The 26,289-nt window shown below is 36.3% G+C and overlaps 1 protein-coding gene across 2 annotated transcripts in view; it reads right to left on the reverse strand.

The window, feature by feature from the left end:
- Positions 1–1,863: 1,863 nt before the first annotated feature.
- The window catches only part of CLINT1 (clathrin interactor 1), a 70,008-nt gene continuing 45,582 nt past the window's right edge, over positions 1,864–26,289 (reverse strand). The window contains exons 7-12 of one of the 2 annotated variants that reach the window (XM_008255332.4): positions 24,234–24,480; positions 21,276–21,342; positions 13,172–13,246; positions 7,512–7,804; positions 5,323–5,527; positions 1,864–3,597 (exon numbers count right to left, since the gene is read on the reverse strand). In XM_008255332.4, coding sequence (XP_008253554.1) covers positions 3,251–3,597; positions 5,323–5,527; positions 7,512–7,804; positions 13,172–13,246; positions 21,276–21,342; positions 24,234–24,480 — 1,234 coding nt within the window. In that variant the 3' untranslated portion in view covers positions 1,864–3,250. The remainder of the gene's footprint in view (positions 3,598–5,322; positions 5,528–7,511; positions 7,805–13,171; positions 13,247–21,275; positions 21,343–24,233; positions 24,481–26,289) is intronic. The other variant, XM_008255333.4, reaches the window with a different exon arrangement.

Raw genomic sequence — 26,289 nt, forward strand, 5'->3', positions numbered from 1 at the left:
TTCTAATCAGAGTGGTTCGTGTAGCAAATCCTCTATAAAGGGCTCATTTTATGGTTCCCTCCCTTGCACCTGCCCTTACGTGGTAAGAAGTGAGTCAATATAGTCACAAACAATTCATTTACAATTTCCTTGACAGGTAAAGAAAACAGAGTTAAATTCATGCAGATACTGAACTTCTCATCAGAAAATGCCTCAGAGGTGTCTCTGGCTTTCTTAGCTCTACTTTGCTTTCAGGAAAAAACTTTAATTTGCTGTGTAACTTAAATGACATTCATGTGAACCATTCAGCACAAAGACTGGCAAAGAAAGCTGTCCACATGCAAACACATTCACATCAACAAGAAAATGGGGGACAGGGACACATGAACAGCACATTTGTCAGTGCTGGTGGGTCGTACACATCTTTTAATTATGCAACACTGCAAGACTTTAATAGTTTGTCTTAGAAAAGTCATATTAGGGTCCAGACTGGTCAGGTAAACCGATCAGGACCAGTGAGTGGTGGAAATGGAAACATTTTCCTTACACAATGAATGCAGTGTTGTCCAGGAGAGCTGCTAAGTAAAGCCAGTTTATTTCAGAAACCCATTAGGAGAAGCCATGATCTGTGCCAGTACAAATTTTGCATCTTAGCTGGAAAACTACAACATGACAACTGATCTTCATATTGAGACAATGTAAAGTTCTGAAAGAAGAAAAGTTCTTTTGTATAAAAAAAATCTACTGTTCTGAAAATATTCTGGAGAAAGTACTAACCTCTATCTCCAAATATAAGTGACTATAAAGGCCCCAACTTATTAGTGAACTACTATCACACCCATAACATTATAGGTAACTCAATTAAAAAAATCCAAAGTTCTGTACAAGAACACTGTGTACATGTATGATTCTTCAAGTTTATCAGAGAATTAAATATAATCCAGAAGGAAACCAACACAAATCTGGAGCAGCTATGTAATCATTGTATGTAGGAAGGCAAAGTGGTATAGGAAGTGTATAAGGGAGCCCAACAGGAAACTGAAGAGCTGTCATCTTGCTAACTCCAAGAGATTTGAGGAAATTCATGCCTTTTTTTTTTTTTTTTTTTTTGAGGCATCACTTATTAACCCTTTCAGAGACAAATCCTTATAAATTGGATAGACTCCCAGTAAGACAATTCTGCTTTTCTTTCATGGGCTCTAACACAAAAAATTCTTCTAAGATAGCATCTAACTATGCTGACTAAAAAGGAGACAAGGGGTACCCCGAGTATCCTCAGAGATAATAAATTTAGGGAGGCACTGGTATCGAAAATGCTTGAGAAACCTTACTATAAAAAATTTAAACACAAAAGTTCAGATAAAAAATATTTATTTCCTGTAAGAACCACATATATTTTAAAGGTTGAAGACATATTTCTTAAAGAAAAATTTATTTAACATTATGGGTTTTAAGACATTCTACTGTGCTGCCACCAGAGGTTGGTTTGATTGCTCTGAAGTAACAACACTTGAAAGCTCCTATTCTTTGAAACTAATTTAAACACATTGAATTGTTGAAAGATTAAAAACCACAGTCAGCTAATTACACTCTCTCTCATCTCTTATTCAGCAAATGAATCACTTTTCATTACCACTTAGCTGAAGTACATGAATTTCTGCCTAATTAGAAACGTTGTAGATGGAACATTAGCAAGAATGGAGCAGGTCAGGATATCTGTGCTGCTTCATTTTTAATTCCTAACAGTAGAGTCTGATAGGAAATAACAGAGAAGTCATTAAATAATTTTAAATTATTTATAAAAATTACTTTGCCCAAATTATAATTATTTTTCCCCAAATGGTCTCAAATGTCTAACAGAAAGAAAGAAAAAGCACTTCAACATTGATTTTAATGAACATTTTAATGTTGTGTATAACAGAACATTATGAATACAATGGAAACAAAGTTTTATCAATTTAATAAAAAAATTCAACATAAAGTGGGGAGGTAATAATTTGATAACTATATTATAGTATTTATTTTAAAAAATATTCCCAGCTTGAGGGTGAAACAATTTTGCATTCCAAACTCTAGAATCATGATTTTCATGTGAGCTCAATGCAGAATTACAGCAGGAAAACAAAAACATTTTAATTAATTTCCTTTATTTGTCATTAAATCAATAAAATCTTTGACTGCTACAGGTCTCCTTTAATAATATATATTTAACTCCTCTCTATTGGAACCATATTGCTAATGTCATATTATATACACTCAAAACCCAAACAGAACAAATACTGTATAAAATCTAAAAGTGAACATTGTTGAATTCTAACATTGATATTTAACTTAAGGTTTTAATGGACTTTTACCTTTCAATTTTTTTTGACAAGACACCAAAAAAATAAAAATAAATAGTTTTCTCTTTTGACTGTTCCTGACTTAAATGATAGTTACGGGGATAAACACGGAAGGAAGCTTTGCCAAGTAAATCACTGCAAACTGTAAATAATGACAGCAAAAAACAAACACAAACACTGGAGGGTTCTTTTTTTTTTTTTTTAATTTTAAAGGAAACCATAGAGCAGTCCTGAAAAAAATTTTTTTCCTAGTTCTGCAAAGGATAATTATAGCAGAAGACATGGGAAAAATCCCATAGCTATTACCAATTTCTTAAAGTTTTGTTACAATAAAAATTTGGATAGTATAATAGCAGTGTTGCTGGAACATTAGCAAAAGTATATACATTCCAGTTACCTTTGATTTAGCCATAATCACATATGTATGCCTTTTTTGGACAAAAATATATATTTTTATAAAAAACTGATCATCCAACTTTAATGATTTCATATATGGACTCAAGAATGGTAGTAAAAGGAACAGACCCAATTATGACAAGGCGATTCAGGGACAGAAAAATCAAGTTCCTCAGGAAAAGAAAAGTATAAAATTAGATATCCTAACATTTATTCAGCCCTATTCCAGTACTCCCACAAATTATGATGTTAAATGAATGGGCTCTTTAATTTATAAAGGCCTTCAGTGTTTTCACCACCCATAGGTGGTCTATCCTCACCGGGAAAAATGATTCTGTCTCATCTGAAGTGCTCTTCCCTGGCCTTCTAAAATACTAGATATTTCACTTTTATAAAACAGCTTTTTTGGTTCTTTATTTAGGCTTATTTAATTAACTGATAGAAGAATGGGGAGTTGATTAGCATTTTCCATCCCAGCATCACCTATCTGCACAGATAAAAATTCTTCATTTATTCTGTTTCTTTACAATCTCTTATTTGCTAAAGTTGGCGAAATTTGCAAAGGCATCTTGCTTAGGTTGCACAGTTCCAGAAGTCATGGCTATATTGGGCATGCCCATTCCCATTGTGCCTGTCAAGCCCATCCCAGGAGTTGACATCCCTATGTTCATGTTCATGCCCATCATGCTCTGGTTCATCATTGGAGTATTCCCAAGAGGGGCCATTCCCATGGTGCCAGTCATCACATTGGGCATGCTCATAGGCATGGGTCCCCCCAGCAAAGGGTTAGTTTGAGGCCGGACAGGAAGCATGTTTGACGGAGAACTGAGGTTCACAGCTCCAAAACTCTGAGTCATCACATTCATAGGCTGTTGCATATCTACAAGAAGAAAAGAGACAAAAGAATTTTAACACACTGAATTTTTTTTGAAAGCTTTTATTTAATAAATTTCATAGGTACAGCTTTTTGGAATACAGTGGTTCTTTTTCCTATACCTGCCCTCCCACCCTCACTTCCGTTCCACCCCCACTCCCTCTCCCATCTCATTCTTCATTAAGATTCATTTTTAATTATCTTTATATACAGAAGATCAACTCTATACTAAGTAAATATTTCAATAGTTTGCACCCACACAGACACACAAAGTATAAATTACTGTTTGAAGACTAGTTTTACCATTAATTCTCATAGTACAACTCATTAAGAACAGAAGTCCTACGTGGGGAGCAAGTGTACAGTGTCTCCTGTTGTTGATTTAACAACTGACACTCTCATTTATGATATCAGTGATCATCCAAGGCTCTTGTCATGAGCTGCTATGGAATACAACTATGGAAGCCTACTGAGACACAAACTTGGACATTATTTAGACAGGGACATAATCAAAGTGGAAGTGTTCTCCTCCCTTCAGAGAAAGGTACCTCCTTCTTTGATGGTCCCCTCTTTCCACTGGCATCTCACTCCCAGAGATCTTTCATGTAGGCCATTTTTTGCCACAGTGTCTTGGCTTTCCATGCCTGATATGCTCTCATGGGTGTTTTAGCCAGATCTGAATGCCTTAAGGGTTGGTTCTGAGAGAGTGCTATTTAGGGCATTTGTAATTCTACCAGTCTGCTGTGTGGCCTTCTTCCCATGTTGGATCATTCTTTTCTTTTTAATTATATTAACACACTGAATTCTAATACTGAAACAGCAAAAAAGAAATAGAAAAGAATAATAAAAAGAAAACAATAAAATTTTCCTGACCATCCATACATCTAGCCCCAGTAAAACTCCTTTACAGTAATTTTATTATAGAAGGCTATTCATTTGCCTGGCTGCTCTTGAGAGATTTAGCAGTTGTTGGCCTTGTTTCTCAGAGATGTAGAAAGAATTACAAATGGGCTGGGGAAAAGCATTCCTATAAAATCATCTGTTGAATTCTACGTAACAAAAGTTGTCAAGAGCTAGTGTGAATCAAGAGTCTTAAAAAAGTCTATACTTCTGACTTATTCTATTTTTAGAATATTATATTAAGTAAAAAAATCAGAAGTACAAAGATTTATATAAAATTATGGAGTTACTGATAATAACAAAAAGCTAGAAACAAGTAACCTGAAAAGAGGAATTATACACTGATATGAAAAATAACTTTAAAGATCTAAAAGTCATTTTTCTTAAAAACATTCACAGAGGAAAATGATTATAACCTAATGTTGAATGACAACAGTAAGATACAAAATACATATTCATTCCAAGTATTAAAAATATGCTTAGAAAAGATAAAATTAATGGTAATTATCACTATATTGTGGCATATAGACAATTCTTATTTGTGGATCATATTCTAAAAAGTTTATATATAGCTATTAACTTTATTTTAGTGACCAGTTCCCGGCCCCCAACTCAACACAATACAATAAATATCACACCAAGAGTAAACACAAAGTCAAAGTGCCAGGAGGGACATCAAGTTGAATATTATATGAAAAGATCTTACATGGTTAGTTACCTTCCCTACAGTTTATGTTGTATATTTTTATTTTGTAGCCTGAAGTGGTGCTACTAGCATCTAGGCAAAAAGTTAAAGTACACAGAGAAATGAGATATCCTGAAATAACTTACTCTGTTGTTGAATCATTGTATTCAGTGATGGCTGCTGGGGTTTGGAAGGCTGCATACCAGGTAGCAAGTTGTCTAGGCTGATGTTTACACTGGGGTCAGACCAAGTTGACGGCAGGGTTTTGCTGACCGATTTCTGGACCATATCTGTATTCTGATTATAGAGAGGATTAGGCTTCTGCAGCACTGTGCTAACATTTTGCAAAGGCTGGAAAATAGAAAAATGCTCTAAAATTTAAGAATCCGCTTCATGAAGATTATCAGATGGTAGCTTAATCACAAAAATTAACTTCAGAAACCAAGAGAAGCCACCAATGTTCTATGCTAATGTTATCAATACCCTAACCATTAGTTTCCCAAAGAGAACCCTCTGACATCCCAATCAGATTTGGGGTAGAAAAAAATCTATAATATATCTATACTGACAATTATTTGCCTGTAACCCAAAACCTCAAAGTCACTATCCCTGGAAAATGTTCAGGCAAACTCACAACTTCAAGTTAATAAAGCTTTAATGGAATACATGAGTGGAAATTTATTTTTATAATATAGAATTATAAAATTTAATACCAATTATATTTAATATAGCCTGATCGTCATGTCCCTACTCCTACTGCCTAACATGAGCAACACTAGTGGAACAGACAAATTTCGGAGAAACCAGAAATTCAGGAGAAAGAAGCAGAAGTGCCTGGTGATTACTAAGGTTAACTGTGAAAGGCACAGAAAAAAGGAAAGGAATAGTAACAAGAACTTTTAAATGGTACCAATGCAAAGAATCACAACAGTTATAACTGTCACTGCAAATAAAATGGACTGGTTTCATACTTATGTTAAATCTAACTTCTGTTACATAGAACAGTCACTTTTCTGTTTCTTTCTTCTCTTCCTTTATCCTAACACCCCAAAAAGGAAGACTCCACACATTAAAATGAGTAATAAGCATCATAAACAAATATCCTCAAGAGCTTTAATCAAACATACAAGTTCCTGGTACAACTCAGGCACATACTTTCTCACTCTACATTTTAGGGATTCTAAGCTAGTATTAGGCAATCTGAATAATCTGAATTTAACTATAGAAAAGTAAATCAGGATATTCTTATTTTAGTTTTATTTATGAAAATGAAAGTTGAAAAAAGAGTCTATATAATATTTATACAATACACCACAAGCCCAGAAAAGGGAAAAACATTCACTCTCTCTCTCTTTTTTTTTTTTTTTTTTTGACAGGCAGAGTAGATAGTGAGAGAGAGAGAGACAGATAGAGAAAGGTCTTCCTTTTCAGTTGGTTCACCCCACAATGGCCGCTGTGGCTGGCAGTCTCCCATGCGGGTGCTGGGCCCAAGGACTTGGGCCATCCTCCACTGCACTCCTGGGCTACAGCAGAGAGCTGGACTGGAAGAGGAGCGACCAGGACAGAATCTGGCACCCTGACTGGGACTAGAACCTGGGGTGCTGGTGCCACAAGTGCAGGATTAGCCTATTGAGCTGCGGCGCTGGCCCAGAAATTTTTCTAAGTGAATGTTTGTCCTTGGGAAAATTACTATATTTCTATTATTTTTTCCCAAAAAATTTTAAAAATCTAGGAAATATTTGCTATAAATCAAGAGATTTTCAGTATAGCTCTCCCCTATGCAAAGAACCATGCTTGGTTATACAGAGATTACAAAGATGAATGAGACGCTCTTACCCTTGAGAACTCAAATAACTGTAAAAGGGGAAAGCATGCAAGGTAAATGTCCATGTACAATAGTACAAAGGCACTTCAAAAGTTCATGGAATGTGGAATTAAAGAATCAGCTTATTTTGTTGCAAAATGTTTTAAAATTCGAGCATATAAGGGTATATAGCCATAGTATATACAGCCATGTGCTGCATACCAACATTTTGGTCAATGATGGTCTCCATATACAATAGCAGTCCCAATGTCTATCACCTAATGACATCACAGCTGTCTTAGTTGGTCTAATACTCGATGATGTTTACACAAGGAAATTCCTAACACTGCATTTCTCAGAACCCACGTGATCCTGTTAAGTGACACAGGACTGTATATATAGGCACTCATATACACACACACACAACGCAGAATGAGCTAATTTTTATGTTTTGCATTAACCTATCATTAGATTAGCTAGAGCGTCTTAAAGATTAAGAATCACAATTTCTAAGGAAAGTTGCTAACTTACCTGTGATCTTGACATGGGCAAACCAAGTCCTACAGTATTAGTACTCATTATAGAGAAATTCATACTCTGAGAAGATGTCATAGTTGCCTGGGACGAGCCCATCAGATCAAACAGGTCTGAAGAGTTTGAGGCAGCTGCAGTTGGGCCTAAAGGTGGTTGTGAGCCACTGACAAGTTCTACTGGTAGCTGTGAGGCACTGCCAAAGAGCTCGCCACTGGAAGCAACAGGGCCCGATGGGGCTTGGTTGAAGGCACTCCAGTCACCAAAGTCTCCATTCCCACTTGTTGCTGTTACTAAGACAGAAAGAAGTATAAGGGCAAGAAACTTTCTGAAATGCACAGAACAAATGTTAACAATCTATGACCTGAAATAAATAAGAACTGATGGAAGTCCACACAGATTAACATCTACAGGTACTATCTCCATCTGGACATTATTCTTTCTCATGAATATTACATGCGAGTTAACAAGGTGGCAAAAGAAAAAAAAACTCCACATACACACTGAAACTTAACAGGTCTATAGGTGATATATAAAAACCACCATAAAAAGTTCTTTTCAATCAAATATGCTTCCAGTTAAACAAATATGATCCAGACTGGGTCTCAGAAATATAAGGAGGAAACTCTAAACTTGGTTAAACTTTTGTTAGGAGTTCCAGAATTCTCTTACAAGGAGACTTTCTGTAAAATAAGGGAACGCAACTCATTTTACAAATTCATTTAGGGGGCCAACACTGTGGCTCAGCGGATTAAAGCCCCAGACTGCAGTACCGGCATCCCATATGGTCACCAGTTCTAGTCCTGGCTGCTGTATTTCTGATCCAGCTCCCTGCTAATGTGCCTGGGAAAGCAGCAGAGGATGGCCCAAGTCCTTGGTCCCCTGCACTCACGTGGGAGACCAGCAAGAAGCTCCTGGCTCCTGGCTTCAGATCAGCTCAGCTCTGGCAGTTGCAGCCATTTGGGAAGTGAACCAGAGGATGGAAGATGTCTCTCTGTCTCTACCTCTCTTTATAACTCTTACAAATAAATAAATAAAAAAAATCTTAAAAAAACAAAAACAAAACAACAAAACAAAACAAAAAAAACCTGGGCTGGCACCATGGCTCACTAGGCTAATCCTCTGCCTGCGGTGCCAGCACTCAGGGTTCTAGTCCCGGTTGCCCCTCTTCCAGTCCAGCTCTCTGCTGTGGCCTGGGAAGGCAGTGGAGGATGGCCCAAGTGCTTGGGTCCTACACCCGCATGGCGAACCAGGAGGAAGCACCTGGCTCCTGGCTTCGGATCGACACAGCGCACTGGCAGTAGCGGCCACTTGGGGAGTGAACCAACAGAAGGATGACCTGTCTCTGTCTCTCTAACTCTGCCTGTCCAAAAAAAAAAAAAAAAAAAAAAGAATAAACAATAAAAAACCTGATAGATTTAAAAAAAATTCCATTTGGAAAAGTTCACAGAGAAATAAAATTCAGATTTATACTATCTCATATAATTTTTTAAATTCCAAATTCATGAGAGATAAATTTATTTTTTGAAAAACCACAAAAGCATGGAGAAAATACCCTAATAAAATCAAAGACAGGTTTACTTTCTTTATTTTTTTTAATATTTATTTATTTATTTATTTGAAAGTTACCCAGAGAGAGGAGAGGCCTTCCATCTGCTGGCTTACTCCCCAATTGGCTGTGCCAATCCAAAGCCAGGAGCCAGGAGCTTCTTCCAGGTCTCCCACACGGCTGCAGGGGCCTAACGCCTTGGGCCATCTTCTACTGCTTTCCCAGGCCATAGTAGAGAGCTGGATTGGAAGTAGAGCAGCCAGGTCTCAAACCGGTGCCCATATGGGATACCGGCACTTCAGGCCAGGGTGTTAATCCACTGCACCACAGTGCTGGCCCCAGGCAGGTTCAATTTCTAAAGGAGTTTTCACTCATTTGGCAATGCTTCCACTGATAATACAAGGGCTATCATCACAATTTACCCTTTAGTACATTGTTTTTTTTAACTGGGATTATTCAATTTACTTAAATAACAGGGGAAATAAATAACAGGGAAATAAATTTAAAAACATAGGCAGAAAAAAAATTCTCTTATGACACTTCAAAGTACATTTTAAACAAGTTTAAATGTCAATGTATTCAATAGCAAAGAAGACTGGGGCTGGCGCTATGGTGTAGCAGGTAAAGCTGCGACCTGCGATGCTCGCATCCCATATATGCACTGGTTCAAGACCTGGCTGCTCTACTTCTGATCCAGCTCCCTGCTAATATGCCTGGGAAAGCAGTGGAAGGTGGTTCAAGTGCTTGGGTCTGTGCACCCTCTTGGGAGATCCAGAAGCAGTTCAGGCTCCTGGTTTTGTTCTGGCATAGCCATGGCCGTTTTGGCCATTTGAGGAGTGAACCAGCAGATTAAAGATATCTCTCTCTCTCTCTCTCTCTTTCTGCCTTTTAAATAAATAAAAATAAAAATCTTAGGAGAAAATTAGACTGATAGACTGTGATGGTGAAAAGCATGGTTTGTACCTTACTAGCTGTGTGACTCAGCAAATTATTTAACTTCTTTGTATTTCACTTTTAAAATCTAAGTGGTAAAACTGAATATCTCAATATATAGTTAGTGTCATTTAAGATTTGGGATTATTACTCTGGATTAACTGTGAAAATTCATGTAAAAGCCAACAACACTGCAACACTGCAGTCTCTTTTTTCTAAGTATGCCATAGAAAAGTGGAAGTTAAGCTTTTGTAAATTATGCATATATAATTTTAACTAATTGGAACACAATGACTATTTTTTCTTTTTTTTGATAGGCAGAGTTAGAGAGAGAGAGAGAGAGAGAGAGACACAGAGAAAGGTCTTCCTTCCATTGGTTCACTCCCCAAATGGCCGCTATGGGCCAGCGCACTGTGCTGATCTGAAGCCAGGAGCCAGGTGCTTCCTCCTGGCTTCCCATGCGGGTGCAGGGGCCCAAGCACTTGGGCCATCCTCCACTGCCTTCCAGGGCCACAGCAGAGAGCTGGACTGGAAGAGGAGCAACCAGGACAGAATCCGGCGCCCCAACTGGGACTAGAACCCAGGGCGCCAGCCGGAACACAATGACTTTTTTTTTTTTTTGACAGGCAGAGTAGACAGTGAGAGAGAGAGACAGAGAGAAAGGTCTTCCTTTTGGCGTTGGTTCACCCTCCAATGGCCACTGCGGCCGGCGCGCTGCAGCCCGTGCACCGCGCTGATCTGATGGCAGGAGCCAGGTACTTCTCCTGGTCTCCCATGGGGTGCAGGGCCCAAGCACTTGGGCCATCCTCCACTGCACTCCCTGGCCACAGCAGAGAGCTTGCCTGGAAGAGGGGCAACCGGGACAGAATCTGGCGCCCCAACTGGGACTAGAACCTGGTATGCCGGCGCCGCAAGGCGGAGGATTAGCCTAGTGAGCCACGGCGCCGGCACACAATGACTATTAAGGCAAGTGATATCTAAAAAACTTAAGCTAAGCTACACACACACACACACACACACACGCATCTATGTAAATAAACCTTCCATTAAGAAAGGGAGAAATGGACAAGTATGAATAAATGGAAGTTGAAAAAGCAAAAGGTGAAGAAACAGCCACATAAAAACTGTCATCCAAAAGCAAATAGCACGTATTTTCCAAGTTAATTAGCACCATTTCTTTGCACTCTATGTTCATTTACAACTAGGAAATACATTTTGTCTAGCCTAAAAAGGTAACCAGCCCCTTTAATACTATGTCTCATTATACACAATATCAAAAGAGAACATGAAGTTTTAAAAATAAAATTATATTCTATTACCATATTAAAATGTAAGTACACTCAAAAGAGAAAATAATTCACTTAGAAGCACCAAGCCCTATCAACATTTTAATACAAGAACAGGATGAAGTGCCAAGCCCTACCAAAAATTTAATACAGAATTGGACAAATATTCATTACCTTAGGGTAATGATCTTCACCAAAACAAATTGCATCAAGAGTTTTACAATTACTTATATACATTAAGCAATTTAAACTAATGTAAGTAAGGCTGCTGGATAAAGGTAATCTTTACGTTGATTTTCTATTTGCTTGATCTGTAAGAGAATATAAATGGAAACTGGGGCAAAATGTGTTGCCCCATCTGAAACCTCAGTATCTGAGATGATTAATCATGAGATGAGGAGATTTCTAGAGGGGCATATACTGCTCAGAAATGATTAATCATTGTTGCAACAGTTTCAGCCCCCTGCGTAATGGTGATCAGGTTACATTAATCACATGCATACAGATGAAGGGATGTTACACTTAGGCAACATTAACATATTCAAATTACTTGCACAGTAGGCAACTTTACATACATAAAAACTTTGGGAATTACACAGGGAGTCTGTAAAATTAGGACAATGTTTATCTTTCACTTTGGTTTGTCTAAAGTAAGATATCAACACTTAGAAGGTATAATCACACTTCCAAAAGGAAGTACTTAATTACTAAACAATTCTGTTTTCTGGAAAATCTCTGGAATATATAAAAACAGGCTGTGTTAAAAGCTATGCATTTTTCTTCCTAACTCCTCATAAACCTATACCAGCCATTACTAAATATAAATTGTAATCTACTTTTATGTTACACCCAACAGACTATTCTATTTGTAATGAATAAGACTAATTCAGTTAAGTTACATCTTTCTTCCTTGTCTCACCTCAAATTTAAGAATTTTATGGTTGAGGGAAGTTTTATGGTTGAGGGTAGCGAACCAGGGAATGGAAGACCCCTCTTTCTCTCTCTCCATACCTTTGCCTTTCAAATAAATAAATCTTTAAAAAAAGACTTGTATGGTTTATTTTTAAAATATTATCTCTCAAACTCTCAAGCTGACCAGATTTTATGAAACAAACACTACAACATACTCTCCCCTCCAAAAATGAGACAATAATGAATTTAGTCTCTATTCTACGTACTTTTATAGACATTATTTTATTCTCTAAACAACCACAACAATTAACCTTATTCCCAGGTTTAGAAAACTGGAGGCTTAGAGGCTTTTCCAAAGTTAAACAAATATTGCGGTATTAGCAAAATTAGTAAGATAAAATACTAATTACCTCAATCCTTACCATTTAAGCCTAAATACTGCTTGAATGTTATTTTTAAAAAACTTCTTACCTAATGCAGAGTGAGAAAATTATAGCTGAGTTCATCTGCTCACTAATTTTAGGGTATGTCAAAATGAAGTTCAGTTACTTTCACAGAAATATTCTTAAGGTATCTATCTACATTACAAAGGAATGGATTTTATTAAGACAGTCTGCCCAATCCCAGTGCTCATTTCATTCACAAAACTGAAATAAGCATAATTAAATACAAATCAAAATATTCTTCCTATTAAAATAAGGTTGTTTATACTTATTAATTCTCCACTCATCCCCATTCCCCGAGAAGATACACTTACAAATATGAGCAATTTTCTTTAGGTGTACCTGAGTAGTCTACAACCAAATTAATTCACTTGGTACATTTTAGATCCAATAAAATATGTTGTGAATAAATTCCTTATGAATTATGAATTATAAATACTGCAAGGATAAAAACAAAGTAAACAATCTTGGAAGGATTTTTGTTTTGGTAATCTTTTCACTGCTCGTAGATGTCTGGCCAATTAAACCACATCATACCTTGGGAAGAGAAACTCCCTGATGCAGCCGCTGAGCCAAAGTCAGCAAATCCCCCAAATAAATCAGTTGATCCTCCTAGAAGTTAAGAATGAGGAAAAAGTTAAATTGTGAGAACTAGAGAAGAACTGTAAGCAATTTCAGGAAGCCATTTTTAAATCAAACTGAAAGTATCCAATATTAGAGGCCTCAGACCTCTCCTAAAAGCTAGTTTGTTGCTCTGAGTTTTCATGTCACCAATGCTCCCTATAAGCTGCCACAGATTTTTATATTTCTCAGTCCTATATCTAGTAGATAAAATGATGCCACATCTGTGGAAAGTTATCACTAATATTTTACAAAAATAACATGGCATATGGTTTATTCAGCAATTATATTCTATGTATAACAATCTTCAGTAGATGTTAAAACCTGAGTAAAACACAGCTGGAGAATAAATATTTACATGACAAGTAAATGAAATGCGTAATACCTCACTGGACCTTGGATTTTGTTTCTGTTGAAGATTTATTTATTTATTTAAAGGCAGAGTTACAGAGAGGCAGAAGCAGAGGCAGAGACAGAGAGAAGCATTCACTGGGTTCACTCCCCAAATGGCTGCAATGGCTGGAGCTGCGCTGATCCAAAGCCAGGAGCCTGAAGATTCTCCCAGGTCTCCATGTGGCTGCAGGGGCCCACATAGTTGGGTTATCTTTCGCTGCTTTCCCAGGTACATTAGCAGAGAGCTGGATCGGAAGTGGAGCAGCTGGGACTCTGAATCAGTGCCCATATTGGATGCCGGCACTGCAGGCAGCAGCTTTACACCTACCATGCGACAGTGCCAGCCCTGGACCTTGTGTTTTTGAAAAAGTGTTATCCTTAATGATATAACTCATAGTATGGAAATCTGAATATGTTTGTATATTCGACAAAAATAGCGTTTTAATGTAAATATTGCAAGTATGTATTTATAAATGAGAAATGTCCTTGTAAGGAAATGCATGCTGAAGTATTTTAGGAGCAAATGTCATGTTAGATACTTCCTCTCAAATGGCACAGAACACTGCATAATAAATGAACAACAAATAACAAACTAGAGAGACTTTTTAAGATTTATTTTATTTATTTGAAAGACAGAGTTACAGAGAGAGGTAGAGACAGAGACAGAGAGAGAGAGAGAAGAGAGAGAGAGGAATTCCATATGCTGGTTCACTGCCCAAATAGCCGCAATGGCCCAACCTGAGCTGATCTGAAGCCAGGAGCTTCTTCTGGGTCTCCCACGTGGGTGCAGGGGCCCAAGCACTTGGGCCATCCTCTGCTACTTTCCCAAGTGCATTAGCAGAGAGCTGGATCCGAAGTGGAGAAGCCAGGACTTGAACTGGTACCCATACAGGATGCCATTACTGCAGGCTGGGGCTTTAACCTGCTGCGCCACAGCGCCAGCCCCAAGAGAATTTTAAATGAGTAAATTTTCAGTATTTCAGAAATTTTTTTAAAATAAAAAGGAAAAAAATAACACCTTGAAGTTGATTTAGAGGAAGTTTAGGGTAAGGCATTTAGCCTAGTGGTTAAGGTACTCACGTCCCACATCACAGTACCTGCACTGCATTCCTGGCTCTGGTTCCTGAATCCAGCTTCCTGCAAAAGCAGATTGTGGGAGGCAGCAGTGATGGCTCCAGTTATTGAGTTCCTGCCACCCACGTGGGAGACATGAATTAACTTCCCATTCTCAGCTTAGCCCAGATCACTGTAGCATTTGAGGAGTGAACCAGAGGATGGGAGCTCTCTGTTCATCTGTCCCTATTATATGTAAATAAGTAAACATTTTAAAGTCAGTTTAAATAGACATGAGGGGGGAAAAAGTCAATGCAGTGAGTTCAGTGTATTTTTTCTTTATTATTTACTCCATGTAAAGACGTTTTGGTTTTAATGCATGGAAAACAGCTTTTTGCTACTTCTTGATTGATGTTTTCCAAGGGGTGAAATTCTAATCACAAGTCTTCAAATCAGTCTATGTGTACTTAACATCATGTCCTCCTACACATTATTATTTATAAACACTACATAGGTAAGAATATTTTAATCTACAATTTGGAGTAACATTATTTCAAGTTTTAATATTCCATTTTCTCCAATTCAATTATCAATAGAATAGCCAAAGATAAACTTTAAAGAGTTATGCTTATTTTTGTCTTTAAAGATTTCACCTCTTAAGAGTCACAACCTTAGAAGTCTAGAGCCGCAGTTCAATTACAGGGCTTTTAGTGTTATGTGAACATTATATAGGTTACATCACAGCTGCTTAGCCTGCAGTGCTTAGAAACTAGCCAGGTGGGACTGGAACATCTGGGCTGCACTCAAACTCCACCAGGGACAGCTTCTAACATCTGGTGCCATTTCTGAATTGTCTTATCGCTGCAAGACATTCTGCCCCATCTGCTACACTCAACTGGGTTAATTAAAGTAAAACTATCTCCCCTTCTTAATAAATGGCCAGCAGTAATAAAAGGAACAAATCAGTTTCTGATACATGTATATCTGACATTTCTTTTTCAATACACTCTCACTGTAGTCAACTCTCAGCAGGCGTAACTAATTCTTCATTCCTTTACTGTCTTACATATATACCCTCACATTTATATTCTCACTCACCAATGACCTAATGCTTGCCAAAGTCAAGGTATTTAATTTATTATGCCAAACAGGTTAGGAATTTTCAAAACTTACTTAGTTTAAGCTAAAAGGAAATTCATGTTGAGGATAAAAGTTTAGAACACAACTTAAACTGGGACACAAAAACTTTATTTTTGACATACCCTGAATTTAATTTTTCAGATAATCAGCCACTTCATTCTGCTGCTCTACCTTCTACTACTACCTGAACTGAAATTACATGATATTATAACTTACCTCTAGCAAACATTCTTCTCCCCCATACCACAGGGAGTTTGATTTCAACATGACTAATTTGAGAAACGCAGGAGCAGAGCAGAAAGAGGCAGAGCTATTTTCCAAATAGAAGCCACCTTTCTTTGAAACAGATTTGAGTTTTTTCTCTAATTTTTTGAAGTGCAACATATTATGCCTTACTAGTTTAATGTGATCATCAACTCTGAAAACTGTCTCAAAAATTAAAATTCTCTTTCATCATTTACGCTAAGTTTCTCTCTCCTAGGAAGATCTACAACCACATGAATGACACTCCTACCAGTGCTTTAAATGCAAGAGAAATGTTGTGTGCTGAAGCATTTTCCCCGATTACCTGTATCTAAGGGAATGTAAATAAAAGAGACTACCAAAAATTGCTGCATGTGGAAGACTGCTAACTTTCACAACAAGAGCCATCCTTTAAGATTCCCACATGAGAGCTGTCATTATAAATGAACCATTTCCATCTGCCTTTTCAGGGCAGCGAGGAGGTTATTTACAATCACCAGCTGGGAACATGTATTTTCCAAAGCAATATTGTGAAGAAAAATACAGTTAAACCAGACAATGCTTAAACTAAAAATGAAAATTTTCTTCCACAAAGAATTTATTCTAGATGGCATTAAGAATACTTTTGAATAAATAATTCTAATATGAGATGACAAAATGCAGAAAGTATAAATATATAAGGGAATTAACTCCATAAGAAGTTTTTAAAAAATCAGTGATGAACATCCCCAACAGAAAAAAATGAAGAAAGGACATGAATAGACAAGTCACAACTGGCATATAAACATGAAAAGTGTTCAAACTCAGTCATCAAACAAATGCAAAATAAATGAAACACTATTCAATTAACAGTATTTTCTCCTTATCAAACTGGAGGATTTTCAAAGGTGCGTTTTGTGCTACTTTGTTTATAACAGAGGAATTTTTGAAAAAAAATAAAAGCAAAAACTAATGTCCAGAAAATAAGGGATGGTTAAATGACCATACACTGTAAAAATTATTAAAAAAAAAAAAAAAAGGTCATGAGATCTTGGGTGAAAATGCAGTTCACACACACAAAAATTCCTCATCTAGAAACCTGAAAAAGATTTACCTCATAAAAAATACACTGACTGAACAAAAATGTTTTAAAAAGAATATTCACCAAAATTATTAATAGTTAATTTTATGTATCCATATTGGAGCAACTCATTTATTTTCCACCAAACTCCTAAAATAAACATGCATTGCTTTTAATAATCCTTGAAAAGAGAAATATGTTAAAACAAAGCTAAAGATAACCTGAAATCAAATTCTACTATGTAAGTTGATCTACTAATGATGTGCCAAGGTGATTCATATTTATGTAAATAGTCTCAACTAACTAGCAATTATTGAGTGCAAAGCAACAGGTTCAAATATAAGCCTAATGAAAAATTTGGATTTGATATACCTTAGTCCCTTTCAATGTTTGTTTTTACAACTTAAAAAAACAGGTCAAAACATACCACCAAGTTCCATAAGGTTTTTCTATCTTCACTGATTACAGGTATTTTCTCTTCAACCTTACAAAATGTACTAGAAATATCTTGGGTAATATGTTAATTGAGACCCAAATTCCTTAATTACAAAGTGACAAAGACAATTAGGACTTTTTTAAGAGGTAATATATATTTAAGCCACCAAAGCATAAATCAGTGGGACATTACAATGGGACATTTATCAAGATAGCTTCAAATAAATCTTGATAAATGGTTAGGTTTCATACATATATTTTTAAACTTGGTAGATATTCTACAATGATTTTACTATATATCTTTTTGAAGATGCTAGCAGTAAGGTCATCACACAAACACACAACCAAAAGGAAAATCTGAGCATTTTCTCAGAGGAGATATTTATCTGATGAGTGGTACAGATGCGCTATCTGCTTAGCTTTACAGTTCATGCCCATATTACTTGCATGATGGTACTATTATAAATATGGGCACATCTGGTAAATGACACCCAAATGGCATCCCAAACAGCAATTTTAATATGGTAGATTCTTATACCTTATCATGTGTAGGTGCTGAAGATTTAATATGTAATTTTCTTTCACTGCTGAATTCAATCTCAAATATATTATTAAAATATCTAAATAGAGAGTGGGAGTAACTAAATTTATATACTGATTGGAGGGGCAACATGCACAAAACTGGAAAAATACTGTTTCAAATAGGAGTTAACTTTAAAAATAACTCTAATATTACTCCACATTCACTTGTTTTTAGAGAACATTGAGATAAATAAATCTTAAGGTAAGAAACCTTCCATATTTCATGCGAACTCTGTATCAATTACTACACTCATATTAAATGTTACTTCCATTTAATTAGTCTATCTACTGTTTGCATTGGAAAAGAAAAACCACTCAAAGGTTTCTTGCCGAGCAAAGAAAGCATGTTGGTATTTAATAATTCTTTCTGTACAAAGCAATCTTGGTATCACCAAGGAAGAAAGTTACATCCACTCATCTGACCTTCCTGGTTAACTCTTCTTTGATTGCTCCATTAAAACTTTCCACAGACACATGAAAGGAGTCCTTTAATATTTTATGCTAGAAGTCCAAAACAGCTGATACTCTGCGACACTACATCTATATTATATGTCTACATGCTAACCACCAGTTAGTGTTCCAGCTCAAATCTTAAACATACAAAAAGCACACAAACTGTCAAACAACTATTGCAGATATTTGTAATCTTGGGCATTATAATCCCATTAAGTTTAAATAATAATTTTAGGAACGAACAGTCATAGTTACAGAAAAAAGGAATTAAGAATCTCAGAAACGAAGGCAAATCAGATTTCCAGTAAGTTGACTCCCAGTCCAACAATTTAGTGACAGCAAGAATAATGAAAAAACATGGCATTTATATACTACATTAATTTCATGTTCTAACTACCACCAATGAAAATTAATTTCCATCAAAGACTTTAACTTAAACACTAATGTAAAAGTTTAGAAACAATTCAAGCTTTGAAAAATCATTTCACAAAATTGGGAATAGATTTACTTTGCACATTAGTAATACCCCAATTTTGCATTTTAATGTGAAATATACTTACAACAGGCTTGGAAAGACTGTCTTAAATTATGGTATATACACACTATATACTGTATATATATTTATATATGTGTGTATATATATACATATATATGTATATATGTATATACATATATATATATTTTACTGTATATAGACACAGTAAAATAAAATGAAATCCTGTCATTTTCAACAACATGGATATAATTGGAATCCATTATACCTAGTAAAATAAGCCCATCCCCAAAAAGACAAATGCCTTATGTTTTCCCTGATCTGTTGTAACCAGATACCTAAAGGTAATCTATAGAACTGAAATCGGTATTTTGAGATTTGATGATTTTCCATAGCCCTTTTCTCAACTGTTGAGGAACAATGTTTTTTTCCTCCTACTATTTATTGAACTGTTTACTTAGTAGAGTTAATCTTATGAATATAAAGTTAGCTGAAAACAGATCTTTGTAAAAATTAAGAATGGGAATAGGAGAGGGAGGAAGAAGAAGGGTGTGGGCATGGGCAGGAAGGAGCGAAGGATGGGAAGTATCATTATGTTCCCTAATCTGTATATAGTAAATACATGAAATTGGTATACCTTAAATAAAATTTAAAAAAACAAAAAATAAAGTTGTTTCTTGAGCTATTTTGATTTTAGACATAGTAGTTTACAGTTAAAACACTGCAATCATCAAATATAGCCCTAAAATATCAATTTGCATAAAAATAATTTATTATTAATTACTCAAAATCTAGAATGTTTGAAATCAAATGAAAGAAATCAAACTACAAGAAACTCTTGGTAAGCTGCTCTCCCCACAGTTCTGTGAAAATATGTTTGGTAGATATTTACACACTGGATTTCACAGAATGCCTTTCTCCTCCAATGCATTTCCCCTTGTTTACAACTAGACAGCTATTTGTGACTCTTTGATTGATGATTACTTCCTCCACTTGACCTTTCTATGAGGGCAAGAACTCTGTTTTACAAACACCCAGTCCAGTGTTTTGTTCAACAAATATTTGCTCAGTAAATGAATGAAAAGTTCAACAAACCCTAGGCATGCCCTTGTTGACACCCAGAATTAAAAATTCAATGAAAGATTAAATTGGGCAGAGCAGCACATTTTGCTTACAAAGAATGCAAAGGTGGAGATTCTAAAATAATTTTTTGTTTTTCCAAGTTTAAGGATTAGAAACGGAAATTATAAAGCCTCTAAAATCTGTAATCATGAAATATTTCAAAAAGTATACATATCTCGAAATATCATTTATTGTTAATTAGAGGAAGCACTACATCAGATATAAGGAGTCATTAAAATTACAGTGATTTGAGGATATTATTATAACATACCAGTTTTAACTGACTACCCAAAACAATTAGGTTTTTACTAGGTCTCAGGGACAGTAAAAAAGATGTAAAACAGACTATATTTCTTTTAAGGGCTAATTTTGAGAAATGGATGTTTATATAGAAAGATAAACAAAAATAAAAACATAGCAATTTGAAAGTGGTAAAGCCTTAGTTGCTAAAGAAATTAACAGGAACAGATTACTGAAGTTATAAAACATTCAAGTATTCACCTCCTTTATTTCGGAAATTAAAAAACTCCTACCAAATAATGGTCAAGTCTCATGTTAGGAAACTGGCGCAGTTTTAGCCAGGTGGCCACATGGCCCAACCTCTGTGGTCAAGCTCCACCCCCATCCTAATAGGATTTGCTGCTCCTGCTTCCCTGCACGCCCTCGGGCAAAGTTTTAAAAGGGCCTGTTCCTGAACACGTGCTCTCTTGGTTCTTCTCTCTTGGCTCTCCTCTCCTGCTCTCTCTTCTCTCCTCACTAGCTCCTCTCTTCTATGTCTCTCTCTCTTATACTCTCTCTCTCTCATTCCCTTCACTGCCCCTTCACTCCGGTCTGTTGGTGTTCCCCAATAATCGCTTTCCCTTATTCCGGTGTTCGGTGTGTTTTGTGACGGCTAACATTAATATATAACAGATCACTAATTTCATACTAAAACTAAAGCCAAAGCCAACAAATAATTTTTTCATTTCATCTTTCATTTGGTATTTAAAAAAAAAAGATTCTGAAACCAAGGCGACCAAAAGGATAAAGCCACTTTGGAGGCTTACCTGACTGGCTGGAGCCATCAAATAGATCAACAAGGTCACCAGATGACTTGCTGCTAGGCACTGATGTCTGAAAACAAACAGGTAAGAAGCTTAGAAAAATAAATTTCTACTTTTCCTAAAATTATTTTACCTTTTTTTTTTTGAGAGGCAGAGGGCAAGCAAAAGAACTCTCAACCACTGGTTCACTTCCCAAATGCCCAAAACAGCTGGGTGGCTGAAGCTAGGAGCCACAAACTCAATCCCAAATCTGAAGTGGCTGGTGGGAACCCAACCACTTCACCTTCTGCCTCACAGGATCTGCACTGAGTAAGAAGCCAGAGCTGGGGATAAAAACCAGGTACTCTGAAGTGGGTTCTCTGTGTCCTAACTGATGTCTTAATCACTAAGTCCCAAGCTCTACCTTTCATTTACAATTTAGACAAAAATACCTGTAATTAATTCAATGAAAAATGGATACTAATTGTGATGCAGTAAAACTTTTTAAGTAATTCCAGTTTCAGTAATGCCAAAGTTCCCAACATTAATAATCTTTTCCCTAAGTCATTTATTTTCTTATTGCACTTCACTCAGGAAAAGATACCTCCCAGACTTCACCCAAATCTTAATGCTATACATTAGAATCACTGAAAAAAAAAAAAAAAAAAAAAAAAAAAAAAAAAAAAAAAACCGCCCTAACCCATCACAACACAGTGAACTGCCCAAGGTAGAACCTTGGCTTATAAAGTCTTGTAAAGCTCCCTAGAACATTCCAAGGATCCAGATCCACTGGATTAGAGGTCAAAAACTTGTGCAATACTCATTTATGTACCACACAAGCTAGAGCAATTCTATGCTGTTGGATCTAATTATCTCACATTTAATTTTCAAACTAAACTGTGGGGACTGGACCTACATTATCATCTTTGTTTTTTGCATAATGCTAAGCACTCTGATATCTATGTTCTCCAGGTCCAATACATACATGTTAGATTAGCAGTGAACTGCTAGCCAGCAGGGAAACATTAAGTTCCTAGGCATTTTATTTGTGCTCTAAAGATAAACATACTACATTATGGTTCAAAAACCCTTGAATTTTCAAGAGATCTGATGATGTTGGGTAGTTCTCCAAGAACTTCAAGCCTTCCAAACACTTTTTTGTAACAAAACAAAAATAAAAAGCTTACACTACAAATATGAAGCATTTATGGCAGAGTGATATTCAGGTTATATTATAAATTAATATTTGAAATCCTTCAATAACAGAATAGGTGTTTGGCCTAGTAGTTAGAATGCCAATTAAGAAACTTAGGTCTTAGAGTATATAGTCGGCACCGGGGCTCACTAGGCTAATCCTCTGCCTGCGGCGCCGGCACACCGGGTTCTAGTCCAGGTTGGGGCGCCGATTCTGTCCTGGTTGCTCCTCTTCCAGTCTAGCTCTTTGCTGTGGCCCAGGAATGCAGTGGAGGATGGCCCAGGTCCTTGGGCCTTGCACCCACATGGGAGACCAGGAGAAAGCACCTGGCTCCTGGCTTCAGATCAGCACAGTGCGCTGGCTGCAACGCTCCGGCCCTAGCGGCCACTTGAGGGGTGAACCAACGGAAAAAGGAAGACCTTTCCCTCTGTCTCTCTCTCTCTAACTCTGCCTGTCAAAAAGCTTTCATTATATTACAGTATCTGTTTTTTTTTTTTTTTTTTTTTTTTTTTAAATCTGACTCTGGATCCTGACTCAATCTTCCTGCTTATGGAGACCCTAAGAGGCAGTGGTGACATCTCAAGTGACTGGATTCCTGCCACCCATGTGGGAGACCTTGTGTTTCCGGCTCCCAGCTTTGGCTCCTAGCCTGGGGCAGTTGCGCACATATGGGGAGTAAACCAACTGATAGGAGATCTCTGTCTCTTAAATAAAAAAAAGAAATCCTTTAGTATTGAAATATCACACTGTATTCCATAAATATTTATGTCTATAAATAACAAAAATTAAAACCCTTTAAGTTGTAACTTGATTTACTGTTAAAAAATTATAGTTTGGATGACTTTCCTCATGCAACCTTAAAGAGTTGTCTATGCCACTGTGTACTTAGGTGTTAAATATGGCTATTTATCAGATCCTATACAACTATCAGTAAGTTAACTACACAGGATGGGGATTCTTAAGACTACAAAAAAAAAAAAAGGCACTATTTTTCTTTAACTACAACTAAAGCTGAGTTATAATTCAAAATTAAAAAGATAACGACATGGGTAAAATTTGGCAAAAGGTTGTTGACACTAAATAGGCCTAACTTTTATCTTTAGAGGCACCTACAATGTGCAGGATACATTACAACAGTGTATTTCCCACCTTTTCTCTACTTCTACGGAAAAGATTGAAGTTGAGCAAACAGTTGTGGGGGGAAAGTGACAAACAGTTGTGGGGGGCAAAGTGACAAAAACAACAATTCTGTCTTCCAGGCAAATCTCCCTATTTGGCAGATTTCTGTCCAAATGACTAGCGCAGGGCCAACTTCTTGGGAGGTGGATTTCCTTTCTATGGTGAATAAAAACAAATGAAGGCAGGAGGCAGTGTTTCTGATACTGACTAGGATGCAAGTAAGCAAGGCGTCATCAACATGTTAGAAGAGATCATTTCCTTGATACACTTCTATCTTTTTAGGCCCTCTTTTGTCATTTTACAAAACTGCCAGTCTGTTTTCCTCGGTGAGTCTAGTTGTGTTTCGTGATAACTAGAATGGAAACAGATGCACAATGTTCTGATTCACAACTTAGCCCAAATGAACCAAAAGTGTCATTTCTACTTCCATAAAAAATAGATAATCATTCAGCAACTGGACACACTTCTTAGTATTAATGACTCTAATACATGCCTCCAATTAATACAATTGCCAGAAACGCCCAAGTCTACTAATGCAGGACTTCTACGAGTAGTTTATAGAGAGAAAATCATGTGTAATGCATAAATTCCTGCTGGAAGATTCTCACCTTAACTGAAGACTGAGGTGTGTGGGTGGAAGCATTCTGATCTGGACTTGCTTTGTCCCCGGTGTAATGTGCTGCTGCTCCAAGATCAATGGTTTTGGAAGGGTTTGCAGTGCGCTTGTGTCTAGTTGTGGTGGTCTCTGTGGCCTGTGTGATATGGATATGCTTTGTCGTCACTGTTTCCTCTTCATCTTTGAATTCACCTTTGGGAGATCTCCCTCTTCGGGCTTTCTTTTCCTCATCGCTGTCACTAAAAGATATTAAAAATGAAGCAAAATAAGACGACTTGGGATTATTTTAAAATGGAGTCCTCAGTGAGTTGAGTGAAAGAATTTCAGATGCAGTAACTCCAATATTCTACACTTTGACTATCTGACAGGGATCAACATAATGTTATTTAAGCTGTCTGAATAATGATATGTGTGTATTGGGGAGGGGGAATAGAAAGCCACAGAATTCCCTAGGTAAGTCTCAAACACTGCTATAAGAAAAATTGAAATACTCAGTTTTTTGTTTCTTATAGTTTTGAGGTTAACTTAAAAACATAATAGCGTTGTTCTATCAGAATTAACTGGTAAGACCTCAGTAATTCACACAGCTATATTTCATGACCATTTTTCTTGAAATACAATGTGTGCAAATGGCTATAATCTCATTTTATAACATACTTTTATTTTCAACTCTCATTAATTCAATATAACAAGACACAAGTTCAATAGATGCATTTGAAATATCCTGTTTGGATTCAAATGACTAAACTTTCATCTGTCAATGTAGGAAGAAAAATATGAGAGAATGTACTTCACAAATATGAACTGTATTTGACTACAGTATCAAACTTTTAACATATTTTGGAAACTGCTTTTTTAAATTGCCTTTTAAATAATTCCCCCTCAGGCACATTCAAAAAAAATTTTTTTAAAGAAGGCAAAAGGAAAAAACAATCTAAAGAGTAAAAAAAAGGCTTTTCAGCTGCTACAAAAGAAAATGTCAGCACTAGTCTGTCCTACAGTAACAAGGTATTGGGGTTTTTTTCTGATATAACCTGGGGAAAAGAGGGAGAGGAAAAAACCTGAAGTATGTTCTATTACCTATATTAATTACTTAATTGCAGAGCAGGTAGTTTAATTTACAAATATCTTAGAATAAAATGCTGAAAATCTCTTTTAAACTATGACTATTAATGATACAATATAATTCAGACTAAACTAAAGCAATTTCTACTTAAATATAAGCCAATTTGGAATTGTATAAATCAAGGGTAAAAAACAATGGCATCCCCCACACACAGAACAAAAGGATTACACAGATTTTATAAATGAGCATTTTGAGGAACCCACATATTCTGATAAGTGACCAAAAGACCATAATTTTTTAATAAAGAATGACAAAGATTCCTACCATCAATAATGTAAGTAAAACAGTTATTTCTTACCCTTTCAGAATCTAATTTTATTTTAGTACAAGATAATTTCTTTACAAATTGAAAATCTCAGTATGACTACCAAACACTGAAGCAGATGCTTCATAAAAGATCAATGTTCTAGAATTCCTGAATCTAATAATGAGCTAGTAAAGTCTGAAATTCCTGTTAACATGTCAAAGAAGTCACATGTAGCTTCTTCTAGAAATCTAGTCTTCTCTCATAAAAACTCCAAGATGCAAAATATCTAGTGATAAATGTTACTTATCTTCTATCTACTCTTTTTAACTTGAATACTCCACACGGAAGACTCAGGAATGCTAGCATATCTGTGTTATGAGTATAGAGTGTAGAATAAAATATAATGGCAGAAAAAAGGAAGACAAAAAGACAAGGGAGACAAAGCAAGACAAAATTGAGGGTAGAGGGTAAAGGAAAGAAAATAGCAATACAAGTATATAGACAGTTAGATCTCTAATCAGCCTTCTGATTTCATACTTCTTCAGGAAATATCAGAATATACAGCCATTATGTTTTCTAAACCAAGTCAAAAGTTTATACACACAAGCCAAAATAACATTAATGTTGGAAAAATTGCACAGATTATTTCAAGTAGGCACTGTTTCCCCAAGTTTA

The sequence above is a fragment of the Oryctolagus cuniculus genome, chromosome 6, assembly GCF_964237555.1.
Source record: "Oryctolagus cuniculus chromosome 6, mOryCun1.1, whole genome shotgun sequence".
Taxonomy (NCBI): domain Eukaryota; kingdom Metazoa; phylum Chordata; class Mammalia; order Lagomorpha; family Leporidae; genus Oryctolagus; species Oryctolagus cuniculus.